This window comes from Caretta caretta, chromosome 10, assembly GCF_965140235.1.
Source record: "Caretta caretta isolate rCarCar2 chromosome 10, rCarCar1.hap1, whole genome shotgun sequence".
Classification (NCBI taxonomy): Eukaryota; Metazoa; Chordata; order Testudines; family Cheloniidae; genus Caretta; species Caretta caretta.
This window is the reverse complement of record NC_134215.1, coordinates 63,170,839-63,196,168: the sequence shown is the minus strand read 5'-3', so window position 1 is coordinate 63,196,168 and position 25,330 is coordinate 63,170,839. Positions and strand designations below refer to the sequence as shown.

The window sequence follows — 25,330 nt, the reverse complement described above, 5'->3', positions numbered from 1 at the left end:
GAGAATGGTAAAATTTGTAGAAATAAACTATCCACACACTGACGAAAGACTCAAAAGAAGGCATATACACTAAAAATAAGGAAATGGAGTAAATAGGGAAGCTAGAAAAAACTATTGATGGAATAGTGAACGGACTAAGTTAAGAGGGAAAGCATTTGATGTAACTGAAGCAAAGAGCAGAAGGATATTCCAGAGACTAGATTTTCTGGTGGGGTTCGGCTAGATCAACAAAAAAAAAAGACAAAAGTGCTTTGCTAGACTATTCTGGATCTTATGTGTGTATAATGTACAAGTACATTGGTCAGGAGGGGGATCCAGGGTCAGAATGAAGAATCCCATCTCAACCCATGGCAATTGAATGTGTGGGTGAGGACACAGCTAATCTACCCAGATGTAAGTGTGTATGTGTGTTGCACTTTGTGGAAGGAGAGTCTGGTTCTCCTCCTATCTATCCAGGACTGAAATAACTTGAAGCCCACACACTGGGAGAAAGAAGAAGCTCTGTGGAGAACTGCTCAATACATATGCATGAGCGTCTCACTCTCCCATACCCCTGAGCTACTCTGGGCCTTGTATGCACTGAATGGGTGCAGATCCCCTCTTATGCACCCATCTTTACCATTCTCTGGGCTGGTCAATCCAGTACGGCGAGGACATAGGCAAGGTAAGGAACTATCTCAGGTCTGTAACCTGAACCCAAGATTTGGTCCATATTCCCACAGAAGGGGCTATTTGGCTATGACTTGCAGAACATCCTACATATTTTACTAGTAATGCTTAGTTGACATAAATACCCTTCACTGTGCTTTTTAGATATTAGTCCATTTAGTCTGATTTAATGGCTGCCTTACCACTATTTAAACTCAGTTTAGATTTTCAGGGAGTGCTTTGTTAATAGCGAAGGCCCCCAGGAGTTAGGAGATGGACCTTAATTTTCTTAATGGCTGCTCCTCGCTATGGGCTCCTAGAACAGTGGTTCTCAAATTTTTTTTTCCACAGACCACTTGAAAATTGCTGAGGGTCTCGGCAGACCACTTAATGATCTTTTCAAATGTTGTTTGCACTGTTAGCTAACTATTATAACGCGCTTTGGATGAAAGCGCTATATAAAAAAAACTTAATAATAATTAACTTTTTAGTTCTACAAATAAAAGCACACAACTCGTATTTTAATATCAATAGTATTGATCTTTCTAATGTGATGGATGTGCCCTCACTCCCCCGTTGGGGTGGGGAAGGAGGAGGATCTCTCCCTCTCTCCCCCACCACAGAAGCCACAGAGCTGGATCTGGGAAGGATGGGGGGTCTCTCCCTGGCAGCCACTACTCTGGAGCTGGGGAAAGTCACCTCTTTCTCTGACCGCCGCAGCCCTGCATGTCCCAAATTCCCCCCAAACCCTCTTCTCACCCCACTGCCCCCTCCCACCTTCCCTCTATTCCCCCTAAGGCCACCAGCTCACCTTACACATGTGATCTTCTCCAGGGCACAGGCACCTAATTAGTGGAGCCATGCCTGCGCGGCTCCACTAATTAGGTGGGTGGCCCTTCATTCTCTCGTATGTGGCCACCCAGGCTCACACCTTAGAAGGAACTATCCGTGGACCAGCTGAATGGAGCTCGCGGACCACTGGTGGTCTGCGGACCACAGTTTGAGAACCTCTGTCCTAGAATAAAGATTTAAAAGGCCCACTAGATCATGGAGCCCATTTGTGACAGTAATTATAAAACTTTGCAAGGTTTTAGGGAAAAAAAAATTCAACAGAGCCTCTTGCACACCAAAAACTGACCAAACCTGACTACTTTGTCCTCAGATCCATCTCCCTTACAGGACAAAGGCACAGTACAAAGGGTTAACATTTCCTCCACAACATCTACATCTTGACTAGAAACAAACCAATCAGCCATGCCTTTAATCTTGCTGGCCTGCTAGCAATCCAGCTGTGTTACCACCACAGACACAATGGACCAGGAGTGACATCTCCATCACAATAAACAGCTAAAATAGAGACAATTCATTGTAAACCAAAATGAACACTTTGTCATATGCTAATATAATACACAGCTGCTGAAAATAGGGTCCCACAAATAATGATAAATATTCATTGGGTCTTCGTTATAAAGCTATGAAAAACAGGACTCAAGTTGAGATAGTATTGCAGGCATGGCTTTATTTCAGGCTGTGATGGCTTCTTTCTAGGTGCCTACCATCAGATGTTGAGTCCTCTCTTATTCCATTAATGTTAGTAGAAACTGTAGATGCTCAGCACCTATCAGGAGATGCTCAGCTCCTCACAGGATTGGGCTCTTAAAGAGAGGCACATGTGGAGGGAGGGGCCTGGAGGCAGCTGGTTACCAGGAAGAAGCCATAGTGGGTGGCTGGCTGAAAAGAGAAAAGGTCATGGGATCTGGAACCGCCAGGAAAGTGGGGAAGAGAAAGGGAAGTTTTGGGGGAGTCAGGGTACACCTTGTTTCTGATGCTGCTGCCACTGCGGTAGAGGCGGGAGAGTTGGCAGTTCTGATCACTTGAGAGGAAGGCAGCATTTGGCCCTCTCCTTTCTGCTGCTGTCAGTGCTCCAGGTAATCAGTTTCTACAAACTTCAAGATTCTATATGGCTTTGAAAACAACAAGGAGTCAGGTGGCACCTTAAAAACTAACAGATTTATTTGGGCATAAGCTTTCATGGGTAAAAACCCCACTTCTTCAGATACAACCTTCAGATACAGCTTTGGTGGCTTTAGCTGTTCAGGGAGAGAATGAATAACAAAGGGAGGAGCTAAAATGAGGTGAGATCCCTGAATCTCTACACTAGTTGTAGATGGGGCTTCCAGACGGATCAGGACCTACAGGGAGGTGTGCTACACCAGTAAATATTCTCCCCAATTTGAACACTAGCAGAATACATTAATGAGAAATTCCTTCTATTCAGTGAGATTCTTTCTATTCAGTTATATTGAATTTCATCTTGAAATTCAAGAAAGAAAAGTACAAAGTACCTGACTTAGGAAGGAAAAATCAAATGCACAACTACAAAATGGGTAATAACTGGCTACGTGGTAGCATCACTGAAAAGGATCTGGGGGGGATAGTGGGTCACAAATTGAATATGAGTCAACAATCTGATGCCGTCGTGAAAAGGCTACATTTTGAGGTGTATTAACAGGAATGGTGTATGTATTGTCTCGCTCCACTTGGCACCAGTTACCTCAGCTGGAGTAGTGTGTCCTATTCTGGGTACTGCACTTTAGGAAAGGTGTGGACAAATTAGAGAGCATCCAGAGGAGACCAACAAAAGTGATAAAAGCTTTAGAAAACCTGACCTATGAGGAAAGGTTAAAAAGAACTGGGTATGTTTAGTCTTGAGAAAAGAAGACACAGTCTTCTAATATGTTAAAGGCTATTATTCTAAAGAGAACTGTGATCAATTGTTCTCCATGTTCACTGAAGGTAGAACAAGAAGTAATGGGCTTAATCTGAACAAGGAAGATGTAAGTATTAGATGTAACTAGAAGAGTAGTTAAGTTCTGGAATAGGCTTCCAAAGGAAGTTGTAGAGTCCCCATCATTGGAGGTTTTTAAGAACAGGTTGGACAAACACCTGTCAGGGATGGTCTAGGTTTACTTGGTCCTGTCTTGACCTTCTTGAGGTCCTGTCCAGCCCTACATTTCTATGATTCTGTAGAATCATACCTGCAGTCAACTGCTATAAGGTTTACCCATCAGTATGGGAGAACAGTACATTCTTTGGCACTACACTACTACATATTCTTCCAATTAATTGGTCCCACAAAAAAACATGAACTATGCTACATAGTCCTGAACAATGTTTACTGGACCTTATCTATTAACTATTTGCACATATACAGATACAGACCATTCACGTAAGAATGATGAACCCAAGGCGGGGCAGTAAATATGTAGGTTCTTACTCTGAGTTGATGTGATCTAACACCAGAGCCGGTATGTGGTGACCAGACTGACTTCCCTGGCAGTGATTTAAGGGACCGGGGCTCCCAGCCACAGCAGGAGCTCCGGGGCCTTTAAATCTTGATTTAAAGGCCCTGCCTCTTCCGGTTGAGGCCACACCCCCGCTCAGGACTCCGATATACCGGTAAGCCCTTTAACTTACTTTCACCCTGTCTAACACAACTATAAAAGCTTTCAGATGGTAGGTATTGTGTCTGCCTTAGGGTGGCCAATGACAAGCATGAACTTAAGCAACTAATATAGTTCACCATTTGGTGGCTAGACTCAGTGTTTGCAGCCTGTGTGTTACTAAATCCAAGATTTAAGTGGGAACTCTCATATTCCAAACACTTCCCCATTACAAGATGAATCACACATTGCACAACCTACTGTCGGAGCCTTCTTAATTCAACAGATAAGCAAAATTACAATATTTAAAAAAACCACAGTGATACAGTTACCAGAATGGAAAAATCTAAAATAGATCGACAGACAAATGGATGGATAATCACACTAATGTTAGAAATCGGGGCCTAAGACATTGTTTGAAGGCCTTGTGCCTTCTCTCAATATTTTACAAATGGAAACTGAGTGGTTTATACTTTAAGGGGTCTTTGTTTATTGTGTAGGCTGGTTACCTCAGAAAATGGGAACTAGAGGTAGAACTGACTAGTGAGAGGTACTGTATCTGCACAGGCAGTTTACAGCAACAGGTAAAATTACCAAAAACAGAGTAGGCAATGCCTCCCCTGAAAAGCCACTAGTGTTGATTTAGGAGTATTGTCAACAAGGTACTGGGGAAATAGAACAAAAACCTCTCTAATCATCTGTGAAAGGAGGTTATTTCCACCACACATTTGAGACATATAAAATATCAGGAGCAAAGGGAAAACAGACACATTACATTTTTCACTAAAGAAGTGGAATTACACCAATCTGAGAGTACAGGAAAGGAAAGCATTTCCTCATAAATCAAAAATACGAGCCCATTGAATAAAGGCTGATTCATCACAATCTAAAGCTGTAGTTGCCACCTACACCTCTGACACGTGTACATACACACACAAAATGAACAGAATTGTTCATGAACACTGGCACATCATAATATCAAATGAGTCATTGTGTAAGTTTTTTCAAGATTCTCTTTATCATAACACATGAGGAGGGATGTAGTTAAAGGACAGTTTCATTCTATTACATTTAGATTCAGTAAACCAACGCACATATATTTTGTCCAGTGCTTTGCTGGGTTACTTTTCCAGACATTAGCTACTTTTGAAGTCAAGAGATTCTTGCACCAGCCAACTTTTATGATTAGTCAGAAGATTGCTTGTGAAACTGAGCATCATATGCCAGTATTACTTTTGACAGTTTTTGGCACAAATATTATGCCCTCAACAGCTAGGACTTTTATGCATGCTTCTGTTTTGTAAATTGCTTTTCATTTCCACCTCCCACACCACATCCATCCCTACCCTTGAACATTTAATAAAAGTTATATAATCAATTATTTTAGGCTTGCCATTCTTAGTGGGTCCAGTGGTTCACATTAAAATGGAAGCATTTATTTTATTGTAATGCTGTGCTTATTGTGAACACTTCAGTAGTTTCTATTCCTATAATGGGATGTTATGATAAGATGACAGCTATGCCACAAAGGAAATGCTTCCTTTATAGTGTCAAACACTGCTCACACAGATTTATTTAAAAAAAAAAGATCCTAATAGTTATAAAAATGGAAGCACAACTCAATCTGGGAGACTGTGCTGACTGATTAAATGTAATAATTGATATTTGGGGTTTCATAGAATTTTTTTTTACAGCTGATGTAAAATTAAAGCCAAAACACATGTGATCCGTGCCCTCTGATTTTAAATCCCCTCCTTATTGATTTGAGTATATCACTCTAGATATACAACATTCAAGCATATATCCAGCTTTTTAGATCCTGAACCATGCCCAGTGGTGAGCAAGTACGATATACCCCAGATGTAACATGCATATCTACAAGATGACAATCTATGGACTAGTTTACTGGTATTCTGTAACCAACAGCATACTATTAATCTGCTGTGGCTGCATGGAGCTCCACTGAAGTCAGTGGGACTTTGCACAAGCTCAGCAGTTTGCCCACATACTTTCAGTTGTAGGATTGAGGCCTTTGTCTATCACAAGTCACTGTGTTATGTGGCTTCTTGTTAGTTTTGGGGCAAAGCTACAGCTCATTGCCTCTTAAAATGGCAGCAACCATACCTCTTTTGTTGTAGCTCATTAGCTAGAAAGCTTACTTGGGACCCACAGAGCCCATCTGCAGGATCACAGTACATGTACTGTGGGATGTCTGCTCATCATGCTTCACATTTTTATCTAACACCTTCTGGAACCCGTGGTCACCTCATCCGTTAGGCTAGTGACATCTAAAATGAATCTCTGCAGTTACTCAGCTCATTATTCATTGTGGCTGTCAATATAAAGCTCATAAAATGTTACATAACTAGCAGGTAGATACTGCCTGCAGTCTGCTGCTCGGTTCTTGATAATAAGCTATTATGCTTCATAGTTTTAGGAAGATAAAAGGGGCTTGGTTCCTATCACATGCTGAAACAGAGAGTGCTCTGCCCTGGCATGTCTTCAGGTTGTGGTCCACGGGTTACCTATCAATACATCCCACACTAGCATCCATCATGTCAGCAGTCTGCCTCCCCTTCTAGGGTCTAGCTCCTGTGGGCTGCTAAGTGCTTCCTGCAAGATGCTGAGCTGCCTCAACTTTTGTTGGCTTTTGTGAGGTGGTGAGTATCTCTAGCTCTTGCTGAAGGCGCTCATCACCGCCAGGGATTGGGAATTTACTTGGCAGGCACCTCAGATTCCCCATAGACTGTAATTTTAATCTGACAGGATGCCTGATAGAAACGGTTGTTATAGTAATGGCTAATTTGTCATCTTTTGGTTGATGCTTTGTTGCTGTTCTTTTACTCAAATAATGCCTTGCAGACAGTGGGTCTGGTTCTCCCCTGATTAACACTTAAAGGTACTATCTTATATTCTCTTTGCACAGCTAGGAAGGCAGGGGAGAAATAGGCCAGTGTCAGGAAAAGTTTTGTAACTTCTATCTTTAGTACAGTACCATACATATCACAGCCAGTTCAGACTGTTTACGAGGCATACACCCATCCAAATATAATTTTACACTGGCCTTTTGGAGGATGTGTTGTATAGTCCTTTCCACTCCTCTCTCCCTGCAGATCATTCATAGTTTAAGTAGTAAAATGTATAGTAGAAGCCCAAGATGGAATTAAGGTAATCAGTGGCCTTAGGAACACCATAACATTGGGTCCTTCATGGCTTCATCCCTGCAACTCCAACCTTGTGCTGTGGTCAGGCCGCCCCCACTGCAGGGGGAGGATCTCAGAGCTCTGGCCCCAGTGCAAGCATGAATGATCTCTACACTGCAATTAAACAGCCCCTTAGCCCAAGCCCCGCTAGCCAGAGTCAGCTGACATGGGCCAGCCAAGGGTGTTTAATTGCAGTGTAGACATACCTTTATTGACATCAATGGAGCCAGCACTTCATTCATGGAATAATACAAAGTGGACTGAAGAGGGACCAAGGATCCGGCCCTGTAAGTCAAGACAAAATTATTTTTTCTTACTCAATCCACGTTATGACACAGACTTGAAATCTGTCATTTACACAGTACTTTCTACACTTTCAGAATTCATTTATCTGGGAGGCACAGATCAATTGTGAATTTTCCCAATAGTATAAACACTCTTTAGTCAAGCTATATAATATTTATTCAGAGTCCAAAAAATAAATAAAAAACAATAAAACCAGCAAGTTTTAAAAAAATCTTGTGTGGCTAAATTAGGAACTAGTTCCATTATTTACTAAGGCGCTACCTGTTATGAGTCATGCCTTCTCCAATGACAATTCTCTTATTTTCTATGGTACACAAAAAAGAGATACAGAGACAGCTGAATCAGTGCATTTGAGCCTCTCCCTTTCTGGCCAGCCCCAGCCTCCCGCTCTCTCTCTCCCACACCCCCTATATACCTGCCATTTCATTTTACCTCTGTCTCACCATCAAAGTATATTTCAATTTCTTCTCATTAAACTTCTTATAAATTCTGATCTCTTTTGATACGTTTTTAAAAACTAATTGCTCCATAGTCAGGATGGGTGAGGGTGGAAATGGATCTCACTGAGCCATAAAACTAATGTCGTGTGCTGGTAGAACAATCATTTCATTACCATAGGGAAAGGGACACTATGGAATGCTCCCCTTAATTTTCTTTGACAATCCTGAGATATCTGTATTTTCTGCAATGGAAAAAACACACAGATCTCTCCCTTCGCTACCCAAATACAGACAATTCTGTCAGAGAGCGGCAGCAACAAGGTGCTTTACCAGTTTGTAGATCTCCTCTATGCTTTCGACTAAAAGCTCTGCATTCAAGCTCTTTTTTGTGAAGACAATACCAGCTGTGGTGAGTAACAAGAAAAAGACCTCAGGCATCAGTTCAACTAACTGCAGCATTTCTGTACCGTCTCAATATTTCTCTTCCACTGCCGATAAGAACAGGTACTGTACACATAAAAAAACCAATTAGTCTGAGCTTGGGGCTGTGTGGTCAGCTGGTATTCCACAATGCCAGCTTCAGAAATTCAGAGTGGAATAGACTCAGTACTCGTTATCAAGTTAATTGCTGATTTCATTTGGTTCTAAAGCAGTCATTTACTATATGCCCCAGGCCCAATTCTGCAACCCCTTATGTACAGATGCTCAAAGGTACTGCAGTACTTGCATGAGGAAGGACACCCAAAGAAGGGTTTGCAGAACTGGGCCCCAGTATTATGGTCAGTTGGGCAGGCCAGAAAACAAAATTCCAGTTCAAAAAAAATTGAGATTTTGAAAGCAGTTTTCTGTCTGATATAGAATGAAAATGAGACCTTTCAAACGGTTTCTGAATAAATACAAGACCACCCTACTGCAGAAGAACAAATAACCCCACTTGAACCTGGGTTTCCCACATCCCAGGTGAGTGCCCTAACCACTGGGCTATAAAGTCAGTGTTTCTCTCTCTCTCTTTCTGACTCCATGAATATTTAATTATTCATACAAAATGGGGCTACTCTAACAGGAGAGACTGACTCCATACACAAGTGGTTAAGACACTCATCTGGGATGCAGGAATCAGGCAGAGCAGGGACTTGAACCTGAGTTTCACATCCCAGGCAAGTATCCTCACCCTAGGGTGGGTCTCTCACTATTCTTTCCTGAAGCTGAGAAATCTTCTGGACAAAATGGCATTTCCTCATTGGAAAGCTAATTGTCTGACCAGTTCTAATGATCAGCACTGTGATCATTTACCTGCAGGAGGCTGCCCTGCAGTGAAGAAAGACTGCTGAGATTCTCTTCACACAGTTTTCCCACACATTATTCTGTCAGGGGGAAGGGGAAATTTCCACTTAACAAAATGAACAAAAGGTTCTCTTAGAGATCCATAAAGATCACAGAAGACCGTAGGCAGTGAGACCCCTCTATGCCCTAACTCTAGGCTCCCCTGATCTCTGCTGGCTCCCAGGCAATACTCTGACAGGGTTTCCTCAGCTAGTGTCTGAAACCTGAAGGTGGCACAGCACAGTGTGGGGCCTGTGGAAAAGTTAACCCAGCTCTCCAGCTAAATTTGCTTTTTATATTTAATGTTCTATCAGGTTCACAAGGGATACATATACCTGACCTGGCCCTGCCCATTCATCAGCAGTAGACCTCTGGTTCTCAGCAGGTTTGGCAACTATGCCCTCAAAGTTGCCATACAAAAGCAAAGTGAACGTAAATTTCTAGAACCCAGCTCTGCCCTTAGATACATGGGAGCAGCTCCCACTGAAGTCAGGACATTCATATCCATGTGTCTGAAGGCAGACTAGGGCCCCCAATGTGTGTACAATAGAAATAATTCACCTGACAATTGTCTGGAAAGCAAGTTTCAATGTAATTTCATTCTCTGTACTGGGAAGGTTGTGGGACTACATGTAATCTAATTGTCTATGTTGCATGTTCCGAAGACTACACGTAAAACAGAATTTTCTGTCTGGGATGATGGCATTTCGTTATTAATAGAAGGGAGACTTGCAGAGTGCATTTGAGAATATTTGTCATAGAGTTATAGTTCAACAGCAGCAAACAATATTATTCTCTATTTGCAAATATATTCAGTCAACAGATTTTATCCATTCCTTTCTAGGGTGTCTCCCCTCCCAATTTAGCCCACTCCCTGAGAAATCCCGGGCGCCTCAGCTCCCCTGTGCATTGAGGGGTCTCAGTACCTAAACTTTGCTGTTAGGCTGGCACTGTACCTGCTATTAGCCAATATCTAGGGCTCTGCCAGATGAGGGAGGGGGGTGATGGCACAGTAGTGCCAACTGGAGCTAGATATAGTACAGATAAGTGCTATAAATGCTTCCCTACACAATTTTGCCAATGAACACAAATAAGTGACCACCCTCCTACTCCAGCCCTTGGCTTGTTTTAAGCAGAAATAGCCATCCATGCTGAGCTGTCTGAATAATTTCTGATGCTAAGTTTACTAAAAGCTCCATTGCTAAGGTTGGCATCATTAAAAACCAAACACACACACACACAAAGTTTCCCCAAAAAGAAATGGAGCCTTTGAAATTTTACATGCCCCAGGCAGAGATCAGGGTTTGGCAAAATTCAGAAAAGGAGTTTTGACATTACAGTGCTTCCAAGATTTCCTGTTCACTTTCCCAAACATCTCATAGCCCGAGTGTTGTTCATCATGTTTCCTACTTATGCCTCATTTGTTTTGTTTTGATTACCTTGTTGAAGAGAGGTGCTTTTTAGAATTTTGAGAGAGGTTAGTAGCGGGAACAACAAGGGCCAGATCCACTGGTTTGACCAAGGGTTCAGCAGAAGATATGTGGAGACAGGATCAAAGGTAGCGTATCTGCACAAGCCCAGGTCCTTGTTGGCACAAATTACAGCAACCTAAGAGATGCTCTAATTTATGCCTGGAATTCATGATCCCCAAGAGATTGTTCTGGCCAGGGCATAAGGACACCCCAGCAATACCATCTTGCTCCCATTAGGTGCTGAAAGTGAGGTGGCTTTACACAACCTGAGCATTCCCCAGTTTGAGGAGAAAACTCAAGGGACAATTTAAAGCAGCTTTAGGGCTTCTTTGTGCTGCCAGAGGGGAACAAAGCAGCCAGAGCAGGACCAAGGATCTGGCCCAGAGAATCCTTGTTAAGCACATACAGTGAAACATTTGGAAGGATAACAATGTGATTAAGTGACTAGAGTAGGACTCAGGAGATCTGGGTTCATATTCTGGCTATTCCATCGACTTCTTATGTGACCTTGAGCAAGTCACTTAATCTCTCTCTGCTTCAGTTCTTATCTATAAAATGGGGATAATACTACCTCCTTTCTTGGGCCCTTTATCTTGTCTCTTACTATACTCATATACCTACCATGGTGAGACCTTGAACTCATTTGGGACTTCTAAGCGTTACTGTAATATAAATAAAGTTGGCAATCATAAATACAATGTAATCTAAACTGAGCTGTTGCTGACTAATAGAAAAAACAACATGAGGTCAATAGTTAAATTTGTACTCTGCAGTATGTCTGAACTTCTGACAAGTTTGTGGGAATGGGAGGATATATGGATGTTTTGCATGGAAAACAGCCTGAGACAGTTTGGTGGAATCACTGGTGGCAGCTAACAAACTATTCTGGAAAGAAAGTGAGGTACAACACTGCTATAGTTTCTTAGCAACCAAATTTCCTCTGCTTTCCGAGGGTAACAAGGTTGTGGAATCCTCCTCCTACAGGCAATCTGAAATCAAGGATGAAAACAAGGATGACCCATAATCAGACTATGTGCAGCAAAACTGTTTCAAAGCAGAATGAAATACAGCTCAGTGACAAGCAGCATCTGTTGTTGGTTCAACTGTATTTTACTTATGTCTTAGCCATGGTTAACCCCTGGAATGTCTCTAAAGTGTAACCACTGGAGAGGTAATACCAACGCTGATAATGGAGTGACAAGGCAAGTTTCAATTTGTTCAACACAAACCAAATATGTCAAACCCATAGAGTAAAAAGAAATGGATACTACCAAATAAATTTTAAAAGTAAGGTAAAGAAGAAGTAGTAATCAGTAGCTGATAAAAAACACAATCAATTATTTCCCCAGTGTTCCCAGGTGAAAATGCTGCTTCAAAACCAGATTCCAATGCACTGTGGGTGGAACAGAACACACAACTCAGTCTTTACCCAAGGAAAACTTCCATTCACACAAGTGAATGAAATTAGACGGGGAATTGGCCTAAACCTCCATCCTGCAAGCTTCTCAGTGTGTCCAGCCCTGTGAAGCAGCATGAAGAACCAAGGCCCTGTTCAGAGTGTTCAGTAGCTTTGTTAACCACCTAACAATGGCATTCCCATTAGCTTCCTACAGTGGAATACGCCTCTGTACTAGAAAGAGATGAAGTAAGATGATGGGCTGTGTTCTTTGCTCCATGCAGGATATGTGGCCTAAGTAAACCAAGTTAATAAAAGCGTATTTCTCTAGAGAGGCACTGACTGTGACTCTCGCAGTGATCCCTGCATTGTGGTAATCTATAAAGCAACACTGGTATCAAGTGGTTTAGCCATGACACTAATGAGAAGAAAGGAAGGTATAATAGCTTGGAAGGTACAAGAGCTGTGGTCATGTGAAAGGTGAGCCTGGGAGAACTAACTGGATTCAAAAGGAAAATAAGCAGAAATTCAAAATATACCAGTGTCCTCTCTCGTAGCATACAAATAAATTGAACATTTTTATTCCAAAACATGGTTCTTTTCACTTAAGCCAAGTTATTAGGCTCAATGCAGGGGAAACTGGGTGAAATTTCATGGCCTGTGATATACAGGAGGTCAGACTGGATGAACTAATGGTCCCTTCTGGTCTTAAACTCTTTGAAACAATGAAGAAAGAAAGAAAGAAAGAAAGAAAGAAAGAAAGAAAGAAAGAAAGAAAGAAAGAAAGAAAGAGCCTATTTGTGTGGAGACAGTGGCACTGGAGTAACATTTCCAGAAAAATGAGCATCCCCAGTGAGGCTGATGGGCCAACCTGAACTCCTTGCTCAAGGCCTGATCCTGTTATGTACTGCATCTTCTGCAAGGTGCTGGGCACCTCAACTCCCATTGCCTTCAGTGGTAGCAGGATCAGACCTTGAGTTTTTCCTCAGTTGTTACTTTAAAAAATTCCCAAAAAACTTCAGTGAGAGTTGGCCGGAGACAGCGTTGATTAACCAAATACCTCAGGATCTGGCCAATCAGACTATCTGCATGAACCATTACTGCTCCCCTGAATAAGCATCTGCAGGATCCCTCCTGGGTAACAAGCCAATTCCTAACAAGCACAGAGTAATCTACAACTAACACTGATTTCCGGATAAGCTGCAGGTGCTCAGCATATTTCAGGATGCAGGCCCCTGTATCTAGATATACAACTATGTAATTATACCCTAGTGTATTCAGTCCCCGATACAACCTATTTCATGGTGCAAAGTCTGAAGCCAGCAATATTGTCATATATTGAGGCTACATTTGCATTTATCAGCCTCCACCTCTGTTGCACCACAGCATGCTGAGTAGTTCAGTGACTGACGAATTTTCTGTTACACACTGAGGTTGTTAAGGGGTTGGATCTCTTCCTAAGCCTTGGTCTACACTAGGAGTTGACGTCGAATTTAGCAGCATTAAATCAATTTAACCCTGCACCCGTCCACACGACGAAGCCCTTTTTTTCGACTTAAAGGGCTCTTAAAATCAATTTCCTTACTCCACCCCCGACAAGGGGATTAGCGCTGAAATCGGCCTTGCCAGGTTGAATTTGGGGTACTGTGGACACAATTAGACGGTATTGGCCTCCGGGAACTATCCCAGAGTGCTCCATTGTGACCGCTCTGGACAGCACTCTCAACTCAGATGCACGAGCCAGGTAGACAGGAAAAGGCCCACGAACTTTTGAATTTCAATTTCCTGTTTGGCCAGCATGGCAAGCTGCAGGTGCGTGCAGAGTTCATCAGCAGAGGTAGCCATGCAGAGGTGACCATGATGGAGTCCCAGAATTGCAAAAGAGCTCCAGCATGGACCGAACGGGAGGTATGGGATCTGATCGCTGTATTGGGAGAGGAATCCGTGCTATCAGAACTACGTTCCAGTTTTCAAAATGCCAAAACATTTGTCAAAATCTCCCAGGGCATGAAGGACAGAGGCCATAACAGGGACCCGAAGCAGTGCCACATGAAACTTAAGGTGCTGAGGCAAGCGTACCAGAAAACCAGAGAGGCAAACGGCCACTCCAGGTCAGAGCCCAAAACATGCCGCTTCTATGATGAGCTGCATGCCATTTTAGGGGATTCAGCCACCACTACCCCAGCCATGTTGTTTGACTCCTTCAATGGAGATGGAGGCAACACGGAAGCAGGTTTTTGGGGACGAGGAAGATGATGAGGAGGAGGTTGTAGATAGCTCACAGCAAGCAAGCGGAGAAACCGGTTTTCCCGACAGCCAGGACCTATTTCTCACGCTGGACCTGGAGCCAGTACCCCCCGAACCCACCCAAGGCTGCCTCCCGGACCCACCAGGCAGAGAAGGGACCTCTGGTGAGTGTACCTTTTAAAATACTATACATGGTTTAAAAGCAAGCATGTTTAATGATTAATTTGCCCTGGCATTTGCGGCTCCCTCGGATGTACTCCCAAAGCCTTTGCAAAAGGTTTCTGGGGAGGGCAGCCTTATTCTGTCCACCATGGTAGGACACTTTACCACTCCAGGCCCGTAGCACATACTCAGGAATCATTGTAGAACAAAGCATTGCAGTGTGTGTTTGCTGGTGTTCAAACAACATCCGTTCTTTATCTCTCTGTGTTATCCTCAGGAGAGTGATATCATCCATGGTCACCTCGTTGAAATAGGGTGCTTTTCTTAAGGGGACATTCAGAGGTGCCTGTTCCTGCTGGGCTGTTTGCCTGTAGCTGAACAGAAATGTTCCCCTCTGTTAGCCACGGGGAGGGGGAAGGGATAAGGGGCTAGCCACATGGTGGGGGGGAGGCAAAATGCGACCTTGGAACGAAAGCACATGTGCTATGTATGTAATGTTAACAGCAAGGTTCACCGTGAAAGAGTGTACCCATTGTTCTATAAAATGTGTCTTTTTAAATACCGCTGTCCCTTTTTTTTCTCTACCAGCTGCATGTGTTTCAAGGATCACAGGATCTTCTCCTTCCCAGAGGCTAGCGAAGATTAGAAGGCGAAAAAACCGCACTCGCGATGAAATGTTCTCTGAGCTCATGCTGTCCTCCCACACTGACAGAGCACAGATGAATGCGTGGAGGCAGACAATGTCAGAGTGCAGGAAAGCACAAAATGACCGGGAGGAGAGGTGGTGGGCTGAAGAGAGTAAGTGGCAGGCTGAAGAGAGGACTGAAGCTGAATGAAGATTTTGACAAATGTTTTGGCATTTTGAAAACTGGAACGTAGTTCTGAATGGCAGCTTGATGAAAGGAGGCAGGATTCAATACTGAGGCTGCTGGAGGATCAAACTAATATGCTCCAGCATATGGTTGAGCTGCAGGAAAGGCAGCTGGAGCACAGACTGCCGCTACAGCCCCTGTGTAACCAACCGCCCTCCTGCCCAAGTTCCATAGCCTCCTCACCCAGACGCCCAAGAATGCAATGTGGGGGCCTCTGGCCACCCAGTCACTCCACCCCAGAGGATTGCCCAAGCAATGGAAGGCTGGCATTTAATAAGTTTTAAACTTTTAAACTTTTGAAGTGCTGTGTGGCCTTGTCCTTCCCTCCTCCACCACCACTCCTGGTGCTTCTCTCCTCCACCACCCTTCCTGGGCTACGTTGGTAGTTATCCCCCTATTTGTGTGATGAATTAATAAAGAATGCATGAATGTGAAGCAACAATTACTTTATTGCCTCTGCAAGCGGTGATCGAAGGGAGGAGGGGAGGGTGGTTAACTTACAGGGAAGTAGAGTGAACCAAGGTGCGGGGGGGTTTCATCAAGGAGAAACAAACAGAACTTTCACACCATAGCCTGGCCAGTCATGAAACTGGTTTTCAAAGCTTCTCTGATGTGCACCACGCCCTCCTGTGCTCTTCTAACCACCCTGGTGTCTGGCTGTGCGTAACCAGCAGCCAGGCGATTTGTCTCAACCTCCCACCCCACCATAGATGTCTCCCTCTTACTCTCACAGATATTGTGGAGTACACAGCAAGCAGTAATAACAAAGTGGGAATATTGGTTTCGCTGAGGTCTAACCGAGTCAGTAAACTGCGCCAGTGCACTTTTAAATGTCCAAATGCACATTCTACCACCATTCTGCACTTGCTCAGCCTGTAGTTGAACAGCCCCTGACTACTGTCCAGGCTGCCTGTGTTTGGCTTCATGAGCCATGGCATTAAAGGGTAGGCTGCGTCCCCAAGGATAACTATAGGCATTTCAACATCCCCAATGGTTATTTTCTGGTCTGGGAATAAAGTCCCTTCCTGCAGCTTTTGAAACAGACCAGAGTTCCTGAAGATGCGAGCGTCATGTACCTTTCCTGGCCATCTCACATTGATGTTGGTGAAACGTCCCTTGTGATCCACCAGTGCTTGCAGCACTATTGAAAAGTACCCCTTGCGCTTTATGTACTAGCCAGCTTGGTGCTCCGGTGCCAAAATAGGGATATGGGTTCTGTCTATGGCCCCACCACAGTTAGGGAATCCCATTGCAGCAAAGCCATCCACTATGACCTGCACATTTCCCAGGGTCAGTACCCTTGATATCAGCAGATCTTTGATTGCGTGGGCTACTTGCATCACAGCAGCCCCCACAGTAGATTTGCCCACTCCAAATTGATTCCCGACTGACCGGTAGCTGTCTGGCATTGCAAGCTTCCACAGGGCTATTGCCACTCGCTTCTCAATTGTGAGGGCTGCTCTCATCTTGGTATTCTTGCGCCTCAGGGCAGGGGAAAGCAAGTCACAAAGTTCCATGAAAGTGCCCTTACGCATGCGAAAGTTTCGCAGCCACTGGGAATCATCCCAGACCTGCAACACTATGCGGTCCCACCAATCTGTGCTTGTTTCCCGAGCCCAGAATCGGCGTTCCACCACATGAACCTGCCCCATTAGCACCATGATGCCCACATTGCCAGGGCCCGTGCTTTGAGAGAATTCTGTGTCCATGTCCTCATCACTCTCGTCACTGCGCTGACGTCGCCTACTCGCCTGGTTTCACTTTGCCAGGTTCTGGTGCTGCATATACTGCTGGATAATGAGTGTGGTGTTTAATGTGCTCCTAATTGCCAAAGTGATCTGAGCAGGCTCCTTGCTTGCTGTGATATGGCGTCTGCACAGAAAAAAGGTGCGGAACGATTGTCTGCCGTTGCTCTGATGGAGGGAGGGGCGACTGACGTCATGGCTTACAGGGTTGGCTTACAAGGAATTAAAATCAACAAAGGGGGTGGCTTTGCGAGAAAGAGAATGGCCCCCTCAAGGATAGAACTCAAAACCTCAAGGTTAGAACTCAAAACTGGGTTTAGCAGGCTGTTGATTTCACGGAGGGAGGGAGGAGAAAATGAATACAAAACAAATCTGTCTATTTCTTGTTTTGATCCACTTCATCGATCTTTATACATCTTGCTGGCAGCAGTCTGTGCAGTACGACCACTAGCCATCGTCATCTCCTGGGTGCTTGGCAGAAGACGGTGCAGTATGACTGCTGGCCATTGTCTTCTACTGGCTGCAGATTAAAAGACAGTGCACTGCCGGTAGGACTGAATCACCATGAAAAGAAACTTAAAAGGGAAATTACTTGGCTGAGTCACTCCCATGTTTGCCCAGGCGCCCCTGACCTCATCGAGGTTGGTTAAAAGAGCACCCTGGACTACGTCGATGACGGCTACCAGTTATACTGCACTGTCTGCTGCCAAAAGACAATGAACTGTTGCTGTGTAGCAATGCAGTACCACGTCTGCCAGCACCCAGGAGACATACGGCGATGGTTAGCTGAGCAGGCTCCATGCTTGCCATGGTATGGCATCTGCACAGGTAACTCATGAAAAAAGGCACAAAACGATTGTCTGCCCTTGCTTTCACGGAGGGAGGGAGGGAAGGGGGGGGCCTGACGATATGTACCCAGAACCACCCACAACTATGTTTTAGCCCCATCAGGCACTGGGATTTCTACCCAGAATTCAAATGGGTGGCGGAGACTGTGGGAACCGTGGGATAGTTACCCACAGTGCAACGCTCCGGAAGTCTACGGTTGCCTCGGTACTGTGGACGCACTCCGCCGACTACATGCACTTGGAGCATTTGTATGGGGACACACACAATCTACTGTATAAAAACGCTTTCTACAAAACCGACTTCTATAAATTCGACCTAATTTCATAGATTAAACATACCCTGAGTCTCTCATATCGATATATTTACAGCATGGGCTGTGTTTCCTGTTTTGGAAAGTGAGCCTTTTATTTTGAGTCACTATCTTTGTTGCTAAATAAATTTCATTTCCACTGTTGTTTGGAATGTCAGACTTTGCCTCTGCACAACAAAGTGCACATACCATTTCCAAGATGGACTTCTTTGTAATCACAAGACAGATCAATAACTTTTGCTCACTGGAACATAAAAGTTTAGGTTTCTTTTAAAAAAACAAAAAAAACCCAAAAAGCAACCCATCCCCACACATTTCTAAAATAGCACAAAAATTATTAAGTGCAGGGGCAATTTGAATTACTATCCAAAATGGAAAGTGTTACCTTATGAGTAAAATCCTATTCACAAACAGTGAACAGCAAGTAGCAGGGGAACGACAGAGAAGCAATGGAAGCAACATGGTAGGGACACAAAGCATCCTACTTGTATAGGTCAGGATGGTTCAAGCCAGGTGAAAGAAACACAGGATACCTTAGTGCTGTGCCAGAAAGGTCACCACTCAGGCTGTGCTGTTAACTTCCATATATGAGCAAGACTGCTGGATAGCCGGGTCGCCAGCCTAGCTGTGTCTTGTTTGATTGCACTCCTTCCTGCAGCTGCATGGGCACAGAGAGTGAAGACACTCACTGCTCCTTCTTCCTCAGCCAGTGTTGTCATCATGCAGCACAAGGCAGGCTTTGTTTCAGATTAGTTTCTTACTAATATTACATTTCTGCTATGCTGACACACCCCACCGCCTCCGCCCCCATCAACCTCTATCAAAATCTGACAAAAATATATCAATGGAGTGACCCAATGTTTATTGTTATCCTCAGGTACCTTCTGGGAGATTCATACAATTCAGGATGACTAAAAGCTCACAAGATAGGTGAGCCTGCAAATTATTTGCCTTTGGAGCCTGAAATCTCACATTTTGTGCCATGTCACACCATCAAAGCCAAATTTTAACCCTAGCCCTAAACTTGATTCCCTAAAGACTTAAACTCCAACCCTAGTGTAGGTCTAATACAGAGTCTAGCCTAAAGCTACCATTGCCTCCACAGTTCTTTAAGTAAACACTGATACCATAGATACACAGGTGGTATTCAGTTCAGTAAGTTTAATGATTACTAATACATTGCTGGCATACTAGGAATTTGGGACAGATACTGTAGGATGCTTCATGCTACCTAAGTAAATGCAGGCAGGAAACACTTCTGCACATGTATATATGCAGCATTTGTTACACATAATCTGCCTAAATCAGAAGCAAAAGAAGTATAGAGTTTTGAGGACATATTGACATATGAGTCGCGTTTAAACAATTCAGGTGGCTATGAACAGAATTCTAATTAAGGAGAAGACTCCTTTCTTTTTATATCATAAAGGTACATGTGCAGCAGTATAAGTAAAATGTACTAAAGAATTTATAAAGGCTGATTAACATCTGAATATCAGTAAGAAGATGGTAGTTTGACAATTAATGGTACGGCAAAGCTGTTGATAGAATAATGACTAAAGCTTAATGTCAATCACTCAGTCTACCAGTGTGAATGCTCATCCTTCCTGAAATACATCCATCTACACTATCATGCAAAATAGACTGAACAATGGCATCATGGCAAAGAGATTAAAAGAAATCCACAAGTGGTTAAAGGAAGCTACCATACTTGTGAAATATGTTTCTAGATGACACTCAGTGGCGGGTAACGATGGGATTTGGAGGTAACAAGATAAAATTTACAAAATGGAGACAAAATAATAATAAACAGCATTAGAAATAGCACACTCTGGGGAGACTACTAATTAAATAACATTTATTATTATTATTGTTATTACAAATGATTTATATAGGCCCTTACATTTACAAAGCCAGTATAAACAGAGAGTTGCATTCCTGCCCCAAAGATTTTACAATCTAAATCAGACAAGGGCAACACTACAGGAAAGGGAGGAGAGATTGCTTGGCGAGGGGGGTTTTAAGAAGGGGAGAGAAAGTTGAAGACTGTTGCAGACGTAGGGGCAGCATGACAGAATGTATAAAGCTGAGAGTAGGAAAATGGGATAAAAGGGAGGAGTCAGGTGGGAGGATTGGGAAGAGCCTAAAGAGAGAGAATGGGTAGAAGGAGAAATTATATAGGTGAGGGCCAGATTTGTAGGGGCTTGGAGAAGTGGACAATGAGCATGAACCTGACATATTAAGAGCCAGGATACCAGTGGAGAAAGATGAAGTAGTGACATACCTTAGCAAGACACCTGATATGAGCAAGATGGAAAGAGTTCAAGGTTACACAGAATATATGAGCCTGGGAGAGAGGGAGATTATTAAGGGTGCTGGAGTTGTGAGTGGAGATAAAGAAGGGAGGCAGAGGAAACTGGTTTAATTACCTCTGTATTTTGTGGACAAGTTATCTACTCACACTGCCTCTCTACCAAATTTCTCTTTTGCCCCACTCCCATCTAGTTTTTACTCCAGCCACACCATTGAAAGTGCCCTAACCAAAGTCATCACCACTTCCCAGTGACGTCCCAAGCTCTCCCATTTATATCCTTCTTGATCCATTTGTCATGTCTTTGACACGATCAGTCATTCTGTCATCTAAAGACTCATCTCCCGAGGCTTCAAAAGTTTTGGGCTACAGTGGCTCTCTTCCTACCTCTCTGCCCTTTCCTTCCCTGGAGTCCCCACCCACTCTCCATTAGTGTTGTTTTCTTTCTCCGGCCATCCTGGGAGACAACAGTGAGTTACACTGTAACAGCTTCAACTATGACTTGTCTGCTGACAACTCACAGATCTCTCACTTCTCCAGTTTCCATCTCACCTGTCTCTGGCTGTCCATTGGCACACTCCATTTTGAACTCAGAAAGCAAGGCTGTCCCAGTGGTTAGGGTGTTAGCTTGGGGTGCAGAAGACGCAGGTTCAATTGCATGCTCTGCCACAGACTTCCTGTCTGACCTTGGGTAAGTTATTTCAGGTCCCCATCTGTAAAATAGGGATAATAGTACCCTCCTTCTTCATAGAGGTGCTGTGATTGTGAGGCACTCAAATAGAATAAGTACTTAAGATAGAAACTGCTGCACTGCAAGTGTGCTCACACGTGAGTGTAACCTGGATAGTGGCTGAACATTGATTATGTGATAATGAAGTGTGGATCTCTAGAGTGTGGATCTCCCACAAACAGATCTCCACCACTCAGGTACAATAAAGAGGCAGTAAAGGATTCCAAATGAGAGCCACATGAACAGGAGAGATTCACATGACGGTGTGGAAATCCACCTGTGGATTTGGGCCTTTAAAAGCATTGTGCCAGCATCCGGTGTAGCTACCCTAGAACCATGAATGTCTTGTAATACAGGAAATACATGTTACGGTACTAAGCTCATAACAGTGAACTATGTAGCTGAACAGAGAGCAATTTATAATAAACCAAAAGAAAATCAAACAGAAGCTGTTTTCAGAATGTGGACTATTACTTAAGTTATATATGTATGGCACATATTGTCATTAATTGGTTTTGGTTTTCTTGTGCACACTGTTGTAATGGGTGGAAACTATGAAGTTCTGAGCTCTACGCACATGGAATTTTCCATGTCACATGTTACGACAAGTGCTGGACTCTGCTGGCTAAAGAACATTTAAAGGAAAAAATGAATTCTAACCATATGTTTTGAAATGAAACAATATGCTCATTCTATTTCAGCTGAAAACTTTAGTGACTGCTGTACAGTTAGCAGCCAGCAATAAAGTAGGAAAATGACCTTGAAAGAGAATTTACCGTGGAACAGCAAATAATTACAGCACAGCAATGAGAATGCACAATGTATATTTCTCACCTTTGACGCAATAGAATATTGATTAAGTTATTTCATTTCCACTGCATTATCTATTGGTCTAGTTATCCAAGGAGAAAAAGGCTGACAACAATGAAAAAGGAGTGGGGTTCAGTTTTCATTTTCACTATCCCAAGCCAAGGCTTCTTCCTCTTTAAAGGATCATGAAAAATAATGTCTAGTGGCAACTGAACATCTGGTATCAAAGACTTCTGAATTTGAAGCATCTAACACTGGATACTAGCTGAACATGGACTATGTGATAATCAAGTGTGGATCTCCAAAGCTCTCCCACAAGCAGATGTGATTATAGTATAGGTCCTGCCCAAAAAATCCAACCTGAAAAAATTAGAGAATTTCTTTTAGTAAGGCCATTAATTATTATTAATTATTATTATTATTATTCTGGAAGAAGAGTGTGCTGCACCTAAGACGGTTGGTGGTAGGAATATGGTTGCAGTGGGCTGAATGTTAAGCTTTTGGTATGCCCTGCCTAGTGCCATTAAAAAGTCAACGTTTGCCTACAGTGTGATAACATTTGTATACCAGGGATAAAAGCTTTCAGAAGCTGATACATCTGAAGGAAGGAAAGACTGAGAAGACGGATTAAATTCAAATCCACATCTGATGGGCAACTTCCCTCCATTAGCCCCCAGAATTAGATGCTCTGTTAGTGGAGAAAGCCTTTTTATACTCTTTGGGGTTGTACTGGTTCAAAAGGTGGGGAGCTGGTACCTTGGAGCTCTCAGATTTTGTTTTGAATGTGATGTCTATCATCACCTGCAGCAATTCTCTGATTCTGTTCTGGGGACTTCTTATTGCCATGAGGCTTTCTCCATAACACACTTATGCAGTGCCTTCCCCAGCTGTGCTCTCTACTCCTTTGTGTAATATGTCTTAATGGCAGGCTTTGTTGTCATTGTCATTGAATTGACATGGCTGTCTGTGATATCTCACAAAGGTCTTCTTACTATAAGGCTGGAGGTCCAAACTTTACCCACTGAGGATGATGCTGGCAACTTCTCAAATTAAGTTGCTCCTGACATGCAAAATATAAATGGAGCAGCTTGCAGCCACCCTCATCTTTCACACAGAGGTGTGTCCTGCACAGAGGCCAGGCTCCCGTCTGCTTGGGCCAGGCTGCGACATCTTGAGATCTGTTGTCTCTGCAGGTAGGACTTTGGCCACGCCTGATATGAAGGGAGAGGGAACACTGGGACTTTCTATAGATTGGGGAGCAAATTCAGACTCCACTTTTGCTGCTGTGGTTCTGCGGCACAGGGCAGGTTAGGCACCTTTGCATTCTGTGTACTTCACAACACTGTTCTGGGTTTTCACACTCTGCAGCAGCATGGAGGAAGGCATGAGGGGGGTGAACGCCTCTGCCCCCTTATTGATCGCTTTCCCATGTCAGTTCATATGCCCAATGATGCCACTGCACTTACACATGCCAACATTAACTCTTTCATTGCTTAGTTTTTGAGGAGCTAGAATGGGTAGAGATTGTGAACTGGTAGCTCACAAAGGGTAGGACATCCAGAAGAGAGACACAAATACAGGTAAAAGGGAAGAAAGGATGCTGGAGACGGGAGAGAAACAAAAAAGGAGAGAATCAGCAGCACATTTCCCCCACTGAATGGGACAGTAAGATCCTGAACAGACAATAGGCAATGATCCTTGGTACGCTCTTTGGGGCAGCAACTGTCTTTCTGTTCTGTGTTTGTACAGCGCCTAGCAGGACATTGTCCGGTCCCTGAGTGGGGCTCCCAGGCGAAGAGTAATAACTGGCTACTAGAGAGGCTCTATTTGCCCTGCGTGCAAAGGGCGGAAGGGAGCAGGGAGGGAGCCCCAGCCATACCCAGCAGCCCGGGGACCAAGCCCAGAAGAGCCATGCAGGCGAGCCGCGGGCACTGCACCGGGCCAGCCAGCAAAAGCCCCAGAACCGAAAGCGAACGGCCCCGGGGCTCTGGGTTATGAGGCTGGGCCGGGGCCCAAGCTCCCAGCAGCGCCGGCCAAGCTGCGGACGCTGCGGAGCCGCAGCCGGTGATTAGATCAGCCCATGTAACAAGTTTAGGGAGAGCGCTGAGCCTCCTCCTCCCGCCCCCTGTGCGCCCCCGAGGGGCCCGCCTGCCTCGCAGCCAATGGCACGGAGCGAGGCGGCTGCATGTGGCGGCGCCGACCCAGGGCCCGGGCTGGGAGGAGACAGGAGCGGAGCCGCCCGCGCCCCCTCGCTCACTCCGCTCTCCCCAGCTCCGGGCTGCACTTCTCCGCGCGGCGGCGGCGGCGGCGAGCCCAGGGCTGCACGCGGCGCCCCTCGGAGCTGCTGCGGCGCGCGGCTGCACCATGGACTCGGACTCCGCGGAGCTGAGCGAAGGGGAGCTGCTCGCGCCTGCAGGTAGGGAGGGCGGCTGCCGGCGGGACCCGCTGCGCTGCCTGGACCCGGCTCCAGCCCGGAGGGTCGAGCTAGGGGCGGGGGGACGGCTCCGGTCACTTTACACGGTTGTTTTACAGCCACTTCAAGGGCAGGACAGAGCTGCGGGGGACTCGGAGCAGGGATGGCGTTGGCAGAGGGAGGCGGGGGCCCTAGAGGTCCTTGTGTGTGCCGGGGAAGCTGGAGGGGTCCTGAACCAATCTCCTCCCTTGAGGGACTAAGCCAGCACCTGCCCCGTGCTGCCGGCGGGGGCATTCCCAGTGCAGCGCAAGAAGTTGCTCGCCCCATGTGAGCCGGGGTGGAGGGTGGAATTATGGACACGTCAGGCTGGAAGGAGCCTCCAAAGGTCAAGTCCAACCCCCTGCACGAAGGCAGGATCAAGTGAATTTAGATCATCCCTGACAGGTGGTTGTCCAACCTGCTCTTAAAAACCTCCAAGGATGGGGATTCCACAATTGCCCTGGGAGGCCTAGGCCAGAGTTTAACTACTCTTAGAGTTAGAAAGATTTTCCCCATATTTCACCTAAATCTCCTTTCCTGCAGCTTAAGCAGATTACTTCTTTTCCTACTTCCAGTGGAGAACAATTGGTCACTGTCCTCTTTATAACAAC

The 25,330-nt window shown here is 44.6% G+C and overlaps 1 protein-coding gene and 1 long non-coding RNA gene across 2 annotated transcripts in view; one reads left to right on the top strand and one right to left on the bottom strand.

The window, feature by feature from the left end:
* Positions 1 to 25,330, bottom strand: part of LOC142073393 (uncharacterized) — a 142,492-nt gene that overhangs the window by 46,387 nt on the left and 70,775 nt on the right. The window lies entirely within an intron of this gene.
* The window catches only part of TNFAIP8L3 (TNF alpha induced protein 8 like 3), a 62,426-nt gene continuing 61,247 nt past the window's right edge, over positions 24,152 to 25,330 (top strand). Inside the window, exon 1 of the mRNA XM_048867422.2 lies at positions 24,152 to 24,683. Coding sequence (XP_048723379.1) covers positions 24,632 to 24,683 — 52 coding nt within the window. The 5' untranslated portion in view covers positions 24,152 to 24,631. The remainder of the gene's footprint in view (positions 24,684 to 25,330) is intronic.